The sequence below is a fragment of the Canis aureus genome, chromosome 16 (genome assembly GCF_053574225.1).
Source record: "Canis aureus isolate CA01 chromosome 16, VMU_Caureus_v.1.0, whole genome shotgun sequence".
In the NCBI taxonomy this organism is placed as follows: Eukaryota; Metazoa; Chordata; class Mammalia; order Carnivora; family Canidae; genus Canis; species Canis aureus.
Window position 1 is genome coordinate 1,208,510 of NC_135626.1, and position 12,980 is coordinate 1,221,489.

Sequence of the window (12,980 nt, forward strand, 5' to 3'; positions counted from 1 at the left end):
TCTCCCCTTCACTCCCACTGCTCCAGGCACACTCTCCTATTATTGTTCTTTGAAGATACTAGGCATGCACTAGGGACTTTGCTATTGCCTTTCGAGAACAGTCTTCTTCTTTTTTTCTTTTCTTTTTTTTTTTTTTTTAAGATTTATTTATTTATTTGAGAGAGAGAAAGAGCACAAGAGGGAGGGACAAAGAGAGAGAGACAGAGAATCCCAAGTGGATTCCATGCTGAGCATAGAGTCTGACTCGGGGCTTGATCTCAGGACCCAGAGATCACAACCTGAGCCGACAACAGTCAGATGCTTAACTGATTGTACCATCTACGTGCTCCATCCTTATTGCCCCTCTGGAACAGTCTTTTCCCAGGAACCTACATGGTTAACTACCTCACCTCTTTCATTTCAAGTTTAGAAGCTACCTTCTTAATGAAGCCTACATTAACCACCTTCTATAAAATTGCAATCTGCCCTTGTCCTCTCACCCTGACCTTTCTAATCCCTTTAACTGTATTATTTTACATCCATAACAATTATCAATTATACTATATAATTTTTATTATGTTTATCGTTTATTATACTTTCTCTCTTTTCTGAAACATAAGTTCTCTGAGGGCAAGCATTTTACTCATGTATGCCAAGAACCAAAATACGGCCTGGCACTTAGTACATGCTTGTCAGTATTTGCTCAATGAATGAATGAATGAATGAATGAATGAATGGAGGTGGATAGGCTAAGTTTCTCAAGGAAATCACTGTGTCCTAAATATTCAATAGTGCAAAGCATAGAGCAGGTATAAAATAATACTTGATTGATTCATCTAAGATGTGTGGGTCACCAGGTATGCAGTGATAATCAAATAGAATTCTGTAAAAAAAATAAATAAATAAAAATAAAAATAGAATTCTGTTTCTGTCAAACACTTAAAGTAATTTATTGTACTTATATGCCTATCTCCCCTGATAGACTGTGGGCTCTGTGAGGGAGGGTTAGGCAGGGACCCTAACCATGATAAATGCTCAATAAAATTGAATGATTGAATATATGAAATTCTTAGCAGGACTTATTAAAATTGATATTCTGCTACAGCAGTATTATTTTAATGAATACAAATACTGTAGAAATCTCAATATGTAGTATCTGATGAATTCTTAAAATAGTAACAATATTAGTTATTTTCGGAAGAAAATATAATGCTCTCCAACAAAACGTTTTCCAAAAGTTGTCCAAACTCATTTTTTAAGAGTCAAAATTATTTGATAGAGTATTAAGTCTTTCAAAGGAAATGTTACCAAATCCTGCTCACCAGTAAAAACACTTTTTATGAACCTACCTTTACCTCCACTTAGTGGTTTCAAGTAGAGTGCCAAATCCTCAACACATTTCTTTGCAACCTCATAGTGTTTGTTCTCACCTAGATTACTTAACTTTATTGACTGATGATCTGGTACCTAAAAAAAAAAAAGAAAAATTGAGGAAATACATTCATCCAGCTCATGGAACTATTACTTACATATTTGATAATAATCTTGGTGAGTATAAAATTATAATACAGAGACAATACATCAAAGTACTTTAAATAAAATTAAAACCGAACACCTAGCCAAACTGCTTTCCAAGAACCAAGTTTATCATACTTAATAGCAGGGGCTCAATGTAGTAATAAATGGAAAAAGCAGCAGGTAGTTAATAATATTCTATAATGTTAATGTCTTAAGATTGATAACTATGCTACAATTTTGACAGATGTTAACATTAAGGGAAGCTACAGAAAATTATACAGGTTCTCTGTGCACTACTTTTTACAAGTTAAAGTATTTTAAAATAAATAGGAAAAAAAGTACTTAGCACCTTCTCACTATGTAATTCATTTACTGTATTTATCGATAACGGTTTGTCTCCTTTTGGTAGAACAAGACAGTATTTTTTATTTAAGTAGGCTCCATGCTGGGCTTCCAATGTGGGCCTTGAACTCACAACTATGAGATTAGGACCTGCGCTGAGATCAAAAGTCCTATGCTCAACTGACTGAGCGACCCAGGTACCCCAAGATGTACTAGTATTAATGAAAGGTCAACATTTGGCCATAAACTATAGCTCTGCCACTTCTATGAGTGACCTTGAGTAAATCATTTAACTGCTCCAGCTCATGGTTTTCCTCCCTGAAAAATGGAGACGAAAATCCCTATTTCATATTGCCATTATGAGAATTCAATTTAATTCAACAAATATTTGTATTTATGGAGTGCTTAACATGTTCCAAACACAGTTTTGGGTATTGGGCATCTATCAGTGCACAAAACAGGCACAACTGCTTGCCCCTTGTAGAGCTTACAATCTCGTGAAGAGAGAATGGAGCTAATATATTAAAAAACATAATAAATAAATAGGTAGTATGATAGACACAGCAAGGATGGGGGCGGTATTGGGAAAGTCGAGAGTAGTTAACAGTTTTAGCAGGGGGTCATCAGGACAGGCTACCTTGGGAATCATGACATTTGAATAAAGACTTGAGAGAGGAGAGGTAATAAACATTCTACACAGAGATAAGAGTCGCAACAAAATCCCTCAGGTGAGAACATGTATGGCATATTTAACAACTGGCTATGAAGCAATATAGCTTAAGCAGAAAGTCTGCAGGTGGGGTTTTAAAGGTAATAGAAGGGACGCCTGGGTGGCTGTGCAGTTGAGCGTCTGCCTTCTGCTCAGGTCATGATCCTGGGGTCCTGGGATCCGGTCCCGCATCGGGCTCCATGGATGGAGCCTGCTTCTCCCTTTGCCTGTGTCTCTGCCTCTCTCTCTCTGTGTGTCTCTCATGAATAAATAAAATATTAAAAATAAATAAATAAAGGTAATAGAAATCTCACTGTATGGGCCTGCAGGCTATTAAGGACCAATTGAGAGGACATTTATAAACCACAAAACATAATACCTGGCCTATATAGCAGATGCTAAATAAACGGCAGATAGCTAGTATTATTAGAGTCTACCATATTTTATTGTATCTAAGATGCCACTGTCTGTAAAAGGCACTGTTATTTTATGTGCCATTAAGAAAAACTCCTGCCAATTATGACATACTACTGATTATAGATGCACCTTGATTTCAGAGTGTCTAACTGGATTATGAGCATTGAAAATAAATTTTTTTTTTTTAAGATTTTATTTATTCATGACAGAGAGGGAGAGAGAGGCAGAGACACAGGCAGAGGGAGAAGCAAGCGCCATGCAGGGAGCCTGACGCAGGACTCGATCCAGGGTCTCCAGGATCCGGCCCCGGGGTGAAGGCCGCACTGAACCGCTGAGCCACCGGGGTTGCTCAGAAATGTGTTTTAAAAGAAAAACTTGGGGCAGCCCCAGTGGCACAGCGGTTTAGTGCCGCCTGCAGCCAAGGGTATGATCCTGGAGACCCGGGATCGAGTCCCACATCGGGCTCCCCACATGGAGCCTGCTTCTCCCTCTGCCTGTCTGTGTCTCTGCCTCTCTCTCTCTCTATGAATAAATAAATAAATATTTTTAAAAAAATAAACAAAAAACTTGAAATAACAAGATACTAAAAGAATGTAATATTTTTAATTTGTTGAATTTTGTAAGAAATGATTAATCAGAAAAGTCCTTATTTTCTTACTTTAATATATAGGACATGATGTACAGAATTTCATCTTCTTTCTCAATTGTAAAATGTGGATAATAACTATCTAAAGAGCTACAGTAAGAATTAGTACTAATAGATCTTGAATACTATCATACCTAACATAAAGCAAACTCTCATTGAATGGAAATTATTGTAAGTATAGAGTTTTGGCCTGATCCAGTAAAATGATTATAAACAAGAAATATTAATTTTATAACACGTGAACATAAAAAAACGGTGTAGGGGATCCCTGGGTGGAGCAGTGGTTTGGTGCCTGCCTTTGGCCCAAGGCGCGATCCTGGAGACCCGGGATCGAGTCCCACATCGGGCTCCCAGTGCATGGAGCCTGCTTCTCCCTCTGCCTGTGTCTCTGCCTCTCTCTCTCTCTCTCTCTCTCTCTCTGTGGCTATCATAAATAAATTTAAAAAATTAAAAAAAAAAAACGGTGTAGAATTTATTATTGATACTCTGGAAATTGGTTTTCTATATATATGCCCCTAAATAGACCTTATGTTCTTTTTTTTTTTTTTTTAAAGATTTTATTTATTTATTCATGAGCGACACAGAGAGAGAGAGGCAGAGACACAGGCAGAGGGAGAAGCAGGCTCCATGCAGGGAGCCCGACATGGGACTTGATCTCGGGTCTCCAGGATCACACCCCGGGCTGCAGGCGGCGCCAAACCGCTGCGCCACCGGGGCTGCTCTAGACTTTATGTTCTTATTTGTAATATTATCCTAAAAGTCAAGTGAAGTTAAAAACCTGCATTTGGTCCTAGCTGGTTGATATCTAGCCAAAGCTTAGATTATATTTCTTTTCATATCACCTAATGAATAAATGCTTATATATGCTTATTTTAAAATGCTCCTTATCCACCAAGTCACTTATATATGTTGACCAGTGCACTGAACACAAAGAAATACATAACTATAATGGGATTTATGGTTTTGCATAAGGATTTATAACATTATCTAGAGAAAATCTTTTGCAGAATACAATCATGGTATCAGGGACACTGACTATTTTTGATGTTTCAAGTATCACTAGACACATTTGTACCCCTTAAACAAAGTTCCATAATTATTAAATATACCAAATTAGTACAATCTTGAAAGCTTACCTGGGCTCCCACTAACTGGAGGAGTGCAAAGTTGACAGGAAGGACATCAATGTCTGTGTTGATGGCAGTCTGGTCAAAAGGACAAGCTTTTCGGTGAAGTTTATTCAAGCAGGTCTTGCAAACAGTGTGTGAACAACCTAAACTGATGGGTTTGTGCACATTCTCATCAAATTCATTATAGCAGATTGGACAGGACAGAAATTCTGTCCATTGAGCTGCCTGCACAGGCATTGTAGAAGCTGGATGCTCGGGTTAGCAGTCTAGCAGATCATTATTTTGCTGTGTAGTGTTTTGTAAGCTGGAAACGGACAAAAGTAAGAATTAACCACATATTCATCATTCACCTTTTAAGAGTTAACTGCTTAAGTCAACCATCACAGTTTCAAAATCTAAAACACCCTGAATAATTTCATATGCTTTGGATGTCCTTTTCTTTAAATCTATTTGCTGAATTTGTTAAATTTCTAAAATTTTCTCCAGAAACAACATCTGCATAGTGTCCTTTTTTAAAAAAATATTTTATTTTATTTATTTATTCATGAGCGACAGAGAGAGAGACAGAGGGAGAGAGGCAGAGACACAGGCCTAGGGAGAAGCAGGCTCCATGCAAGGGAGCCTGATGTGGGACTTGATCCCCCGTCTCCAGGATCACTCCCTGGGCTGAAGGTGGCGCTAAACCGCTGCGCCACCCGGGCTGCCCCATAGTGTCCTTTTCAACTAAACATATTTATATTGGTTGGTCAAATAATAGCTACCAAAGCTTTTATATATTTTTCTTGATGACCACATCAAATATGTAGATTAACTTTCCATGTTTCATTTTTAGGAATAGAAATTACTTTGGATTCTGAGTTTTTGGATAGCTACCACCCTTAAACACATTAAGAAATGGCCTAAGAGTTATTGGACTTTGAAAACTATTAATCCAAAGAATATCATAGTGAGTAAAGCATGAAGAAACAGCCACTTGAATGACCAAGTTAGTCAAGGATATGTTCAGCTTGGCAGCTTCACAAAAGAGGAAATCTCTGGTGAAGATCTGACTAAATGGCTAACAAAGGTACTGAAAACCAAAGTATGTGAGATGATGGTAGAGCAGTTTGTCCAAAAATGGAAAAAAAAAAATGCTAACCTTAAAATACAGAAATACGGTGCCAAAATTAAAAAAAAAATTGTCTTACAAATCACATATATCTTAGTGAGATAGATATATAGATACACAACCCAAAACTGTCAGGTCCAATGAGCAAGATATAGAAGAATAAAGCAATATTCTCATCTAATAATTCTAAGCAGGAAAAAAAGCAAAATATAAATTTTTATCTTTATATATGATTAAAAGGCATATGAGAAAAATGATAGAATTCTTTTTCCTAGGATTAAAATGTTCATTCTATGATTTTTAATAAAATAAAAATTTTAGTGCCAAAACTGTACTGTACACTAATTTAAAATCTTGATACCTAACTTTAACACTCTACATTTCACAAATTTTTCATATCTTCCCATTCAAAGCTTACATAAGTCTGACAAAGGCTCTCTGGTGAACAGAAATCTAGGTATTTAGGGCAATTAAACAGCCAATATTTTATTTCATAAGAATGTTTACCAACCCAAATATCTTAATTCTACAGAAATAAGATGTTTAAAACTATAGTCAGATTAAGACAGAAAAGTATATAACTGATTCTCCAATATCTCTACATCCAAATGAAGAATTATGTTAGCCTTTATTTTGCTTTTATGTTCACAAAAACTAAGGTTTCAAAAAATGTCTTGGTAAATGAATCACAGGGCTTGTTATATAAAAAACACCCTGTACAAATTTCTCCTCAGCTATAATGTAAAGTATCTAATATCTTTAAGTATTTAATATCTTTATTTTTAAACTAGCCAAAACTTGCAAATTATACTTATTTTATACCTTTTACCTGTACATTGCCACATCTATTAATGCCATCAATCTTTTAAACCTGGTTAGTCTGCTTTCAACTTTAGAGATAAACACTAAACAGGTGATCATTTCTTGAAACTATTTCACATTTAAAAATTTTCAGTTTTCTAGGCTGTAGAATAATACAAAGTAAAGGCCTTTGAGGAAGAAGGCAGCATTTTATCTTAAATCTACTGAGAGTCCTAATTTAGTTAATAACCGGAACCAAAAAAGTATTTATCAAAACAAGGCACTGCATCTATTTTTTCATAATGGCCACCTGTTTGGAAATGCTAATTTTGTGGGTTAGGGTATCACAGCCACCAGGTAAGAGGAAACTAGTTGCAAATACTCTTTCCTTATTTCTTTTTCCAAGATCACCCTCAAATGCTTTGCATTAGTAAATGAGTTGGGGGTGGGGGAAACTGTTTAAGTTTGAACTAAACATAAAAATGCTATCTTTCCTATTTTCTTTCACCTGTTTTCTTTTTTTCCTTCTTCTAAAGATTTTATTTAGGTATTTATGAGAGACACAGAGAGGCAGAGACATATGCAGAGGGAGAAGCAGGCTCCCCACGGGGAGCCCGATGTAGGACTCGATCCCAGGACCCCGGGATCATGACCCAAGCCAAAGGCAGACGCTCAACCACTAAGCCACCCAGGTGCCCCTCATCTGTTAGTTTTCAAGTATTTCAAACTACTCCAGAATATACTTGACAGTTTTTTTATGCAGGGAGCCCGACGTGGGACTCGATCCCGGGTCTCCAAGATCAGGCCCTGGGCTGAAGGTGGCGCTAAACCGCTGAGCCACCTGGGCGGCCCAGAATATACTTGACAGTTTAATGTTATAATATCCCACATGTGTTTTTAGGTTTGCAAACATCAGATACTGTAATATAATCAATATCGAGAAGTTTGATTTCTAATAGAAACTGAATCAATACCTTTTAAAAAAAGAAAAATTCTGCCAAAATTCGTAATTCTGCCAAATTCTCCTGTTATGTGTCAGAGTCTAATTTTCTGACAAGAAACGTATATACTAAATTTTCCTTATTTAATAAGACATAAGGAAAAATTTGATTTTTTAAATGTTTTTTTTCAGTACCATTATCAATAAATTCTAGATTCCTCAGTTAAGACAAAATAAAATTTCATCTAAGACACAGAAGCAGCTTACATAGTCCACCGAAATGTTTAGTTCGTGATGGCAAAAGTGACTTTCATTTCTTCCTTTTTTAAAAATTTCTTCCTTTAAAAAAAAACAAAACCAAAAACTTTCATTTCTTTAAAAAAAGCATTTTGTAAATATTTACGCAGGAAGTATTTTTATAACCAAAAATGATAAATAACCTATTATCTTTATAATTTAACAAGCATCTAAATGAGCCATCACAAGCTAAGAATATATACTGATGTGTAAAACTTCTAGATTTACACTAATAATTCCATAATGACTTACTTGACGCTATGGAAGCCTAAATTGCTAATAACACTTATAGTTAATTAAGTATCCAACCTGAAGATACTCCCCAAAGCATCTCAAACTGAGATAAAGTGGATTAAAAAGCCAAAACTTGGGGCACCTGGGTGGCTCAGTGGTTGAGCATCTGCCTTTGGCTCAGGTCGTGATCCCGGGATCCTGGATCCTGGGAATCTGTCCTGCGCATCAGGCTCCTCCTCACAGGGAGCCTGCTTCTCTCTCTGTGTCTCTCATGAATAAATAAAATCTTAAAATAAATAAATAAATAAATAAAAATAAAAAGCCAAAACTCAAACAAAAAGCCCACAACTCTAAGTACATAAAAGACTATTTAAGAAATACATTCCAATTAAATTACTTGTATTACCTAAGTAACTTTCAGTTACTAGTTAGTAAAATTGAAGGAGGATAACAAGATAAAGCAAAGAAGAAACTATATTAGATGTGGGACTTTAAATACTTTTTTCCTCAAGTAATTTTTCAAGCTCCAACACATTCCCTTGTTATGAATACTAACTTGTAAAATAGGAAGAGTAATTAATAGACATCTCTCATATGATGCAAATTACACACTGTTTTATTAAGAGCAAACTGTACACCAGCTAAGCAGTTCCATTTTTTGTTATTAGTCCACCATGACATCACACAGCCAGTTCTGGACTACATCACCTGATTTTAAAGTGCCAGAATAAAGTCTATGCTCCTTTCACTATAATCAAAGTGTATAATGTATAACTTCAAAAAAATCGAGTATTTTACAACTCTCTTCAGAAAAATGTAAACATTAAGGCTCAAGTCTATTAATTAAGGCATTGTTTTCATTTTAGTTCATCCATGTGAAGAATTTAAGCTACTGAAATGAAAAGTACTGAAAAGTACTTCTCAATTCAGAAACCTTACAAATAATTAGCTTTGGACTTCAAAAATGACAGTTAAAACATCAGTAAAATTGAGACCTTAACCTATAAAAACAAGCAAACAAAACCAATGGAAATAATCTGCAAACTCTAATACTCAGCATTCAAACATACTAAAGGGATTGAAGGAAAAGAAACTGAGGTACAATTTTAAAGACTATTACAAGTGATTTTAGTATAAGTTAGGAAAGATATAGGACTTAAAGTCTTTTTCTTAAATCCACTCTGAGGCTGAACTCAGTTTTTAAATCAGTGTAAGATTTAACTTCCTGTGTCTTCTAGTATAACACTAATGGGATAATTTTCTATTTTAATTAGCATATCCAATAAAATTTTGCTTTAGTTATGACAAGACACGAACAATACTTATTGTTGAGACAGAACTTAAATTACTCACTTCTGCCTATCAAATAATGGCCACTGGATAATCAAAGTCCCTAGCCTTTTGATTATTCTGATTGCAAGATGATATACTGTCAGGAAATTTTTGGCTTTCATGTGTGTACTTTTATTCAGTGCTGTTTTAAACAGTGCTGTCTAATAGAAACACAATGTAAACCACAAGTAATTTAAAGTTTTCTAGTAGTAATATTAAAGAAGGAAAAGACAGATGAAATTAATTTTACCATAATTTAACCTAATTTACCCAAAATATCACTTCAACACGTTATCAATATAAAAAAATTATTATGATAGCTTAAATTCTTTTTTTTTTTTTTTTGTACTACATCTCTGAAACCTGGTGTGTATTTTATTTTACATTTATACCACATCTCAATTCACACTAGCCACATTTCAAGTGCTCAATTGCCACATATGGCTATTGGCTTGTATTGAACAGTGCAACTCCAAAGTACTTAACATTACAAAGTAATAGCCAAAACTAATTTTTTTTTTTTTTTAAGAATTTGAGGTGAAAGTCACAAATACAGTTAAGAACTTTTCATAAAACTAGAAAACTTGAAAAACATAAAGATGTAACTCAAAACTTACTAGACTGGATGCAAAACATTACTTTTAATTTTCAGCTAGCTTTATTTTACCACATGCTTCCTTTTTCCATAACTAGAAAGTGAAACTTCAATGCAGTCCAACCAAAACAATAAGTGCTTATCATAATAAGGCCTTGTTAGAAGTTTATTTAGCATTCTAAGGTACTGCATACAACACTGAAGTTCTATTTCTGAACACACACTTTTGCGTTAAAGAATACATTCCCCCCCAAAAAAGAATTTTTGTTAGCTTTTTCAGACTGGAAGATATAGGAAATTACAAAAGCAGAGAGTGAATTAATGGTAACGTATGAACAAAGGATATAAGTCGTATATCAGGTCAATACAACGGTAATAACAGATCAGGAGTAACTCAAAGGATCCACTAATGAACATGATTGGAATGAAAATCTTCAAAGAATAGGAGGCAATTTGAATTCTAACATCTGCTTTTCCTGAACATGTTTGGAATATATGCCCAACATTTTGTCCTTCTAGCAATTTTCCAAGCTCTAAAATTTGGAAAACGCCAATCTCCAAATCAACAAAAAACAGCAACATTAGAAATTTGACAGCATCTAATGGCCTCTATTCCTTCAAAAATTAAATGTGGAAGTAAACACAAGAAAGGGACGTCGTACCAGTGGTGTAGCATCTTAGATAACTAAAAGGTTAATAATGACACAATCCATGAACTTGTCTTAACGTCTGAACAAGCCTTAACTAAATTTGTGTATTTGACTAAAAAAGACGGCACAGGCTAACCAAGACATTTGTTTCTTTGCTTTTGGATGAAATTCTAGCAGACTAGTGAGTAATGTGTGCATTCTCAGGTTAATCAAAAGTTCCTATTGGAACTTAGGATTCGGCTAACGCAAAAACGGAAAAAGGATTACTCAAGCACTTTATTTGGAATAAAAAGTCATTTTAATCACAGCAGTTTGGGCCAATTAAAAGGAATCAAAAAAAAATAAAAATAAAAAAAAAAAAAAAAAAAGAAGGGGCCCCGGTGAGGAGAGAGCAGGAATGGGAAGGAAGGTCCTAGGTGGTCATTTAAAAATAAAACAGGCTGGGGAATCACGAGATTAGATCTACTTTATGTCAGTGATGACTTGTGGACTATTTTGGTGTCAAGGTTCTATCTACCGGTATCCTAAACTCCTCCGTGATTAGAGTGGACGTGACAGCTCCTCTCCGGTTCTCCCTTCCTGAAAGCTAAGGGCAGAGAAAAAAGTAGAGCTGCTTCTAAGAAACAAAGATGCTTTCCACCGTTCCTCTAAGATGGTGGAAGAGTCTCCTCAAGAGGCTTCCCCAAGAAGGAAGGATGAAAGGGGGGGAAGAAGAAAGCCATCGCAGAATTCGCTGGCCGCGTTTCAGGCCGCCGCTCCGTCCCAGCCACTGGGCGACCGACCACTCTGCTCCGGCCGCCTCCGTCCCGGGAGGTTGAGCCCTCCCAGGGCATTGTTCGGCCGCGCTCCCTATTTACCACTCGGGTCGCCTCCACCATCCCTGCGCAGCGAGCTCGGGAAGCCCCAGCACCGAGAGCCCAACAGCTCGCAGCGGGCCGGCGTGGTTTCGGGAGCTCCTCCAAAACCCCTCTCGCCAAGCTGGGGTAGAGAAGGGAGAGGGAACGTGGCCTTCGCTGGGGTGGGCTCCTGGGGGTCAGAGGCTTCCCCTGGGCGGGCGTCGAAGGGAGGTGGCCATTTGCGCCGGGCGCTCCGTGTTGATAAAGCCCTACCCGAGAGGGGCCTCCCTCCGCAGGCCCCGGGCTGCGGGCTCGTCCGAGTGTCAGGTGCGGCCCTCAGTGCCCAACCCTCGGGCCACCGGCAACAGCACACAGGCCCCGGGCTGAGCCCGGCCTCCCGCCCGACCGCCGGGGGCTTGGGGACCCGAGCTAGGGCCCGAGCCGCATCGTGCCCGCCCCCGCCCTACCTGTGGGGGCCCGGGCGGGGTCGCTAAGGGCCGCTCCCGGGAGCCCCGCGACGGCGCGGCTCGGCGACGGAGGCGCCTCGTCTCGCCGGGGCAGAGCTCGGCGGCGGTTTCACGACCTCAAACTCCATCGGGAGCTATAGGGACAGCCCCGTTGGCGGCGGCGGAGGCCGCGACGGGGCCTCCTCCTCCTCCTCCCTCCGCCTCCGCCTCCTCCTCCTCCTCCTCCTCCTCCTCTCCACGGAGGCGGTCCTGGAGGGAGCCCGACCTAGCTCTCGCGAGAAGATATTCCTCGTTTCACGCGAGATCACGCAGGACTGGGCGTTAGGGAGGTGGGAAGAAAGAGTCGTAGCCCCCGCCGCCTGGACTGCGCATCAGCTTCCCTCTGGTCGAGCCTAACCACCCGCGTCACGTGACTGGGGAGCCCCGGAGCACTCTGGGAGGTGCTGTTAGGAGGCCTGAGCAAGCCGAAGGGGCTGATGGGAAACTCCCTGCACCTTCATCAGCGCCTTGAGCCAGCCTCCTAGACACCGGTGAGGGGGGTCTGAATCCCCTCGGGAAAAAGTGGTCTCCATTGGGCATAATCTGATACATCTGTATTACATCCTACGCACTCTCCCGTAATCAGATACTGACCTGTTCCCTCAATCCCTTCACGTACTTGCCAAGCAATTTTTTTTTCTTTTTTTTTTCTTTTTTTAAATAAAGAAGCATTTGCTCGTCAGGCACTAGCACATAATCTCTATTGAAAACTGAACTCGGGCAGCCCCGATGACCCAGCGGTTTGGCGCCGCCTTCGGCCCGGGGTATGATCCTGGGGACCCCGGTATCGAGTCCCGCGTCGGGCTCCCTGCGTGGAGCCTGCTTCTCCCTCCGCCTCTCTCTCCCTGTGCCTGTCATGAGTAAATAAATGAGTAAAATCTTTAAAAGAAAAATTGAACTCCTCAGAAGCTGGCAGGGATCAAAATTCAATTAGTATCAG

The 12,980-nt window shown here is 38.8% G+C and overlaps 1 protein-coding gene across 5 annotated transcripts in view; it reads right to left on the minus strand.

Annotated features, from left to right (window-relative positions):
• The window catches only part of RC3H2 (ring finger and CCCH-type domains 2), a 65,012-nt gene extending 52,623 nt beyond the window's left edge, over positions 1–12,389 (minus strand). For 2 of the 5 annotated variants that reach the window (XR_013353714.1, XM_077850549.1), the window contains exons 1-3: positions 12,002–12,388; positions 4,748–5,045; positions 1,329–1,446 (exon numbers count right to left, since the gene is read on the minus strand). Coding sequence is in view for 4 of the 5 variants with exons in the window: in XM_077850549.1 (XP_077706675.1) it covers positions 1,329–1,446; positions 4,748–4,978 (349 nt within the window). In the remaining variant the exon portion in view is untranslated. Of the gene's footprint in view, positions 1–1,328; positions 1,447–4,747; positions 5,046–12,001 lie in introns of all 5 variants that reach the window. The other 3 variants (XM_077850550.1, XM_077850552.1, XM_077850551.1) reach the window with 2 other exon arrangements.
• Positions 12,390–12,980: the final 591 nt, after the last annotated feature.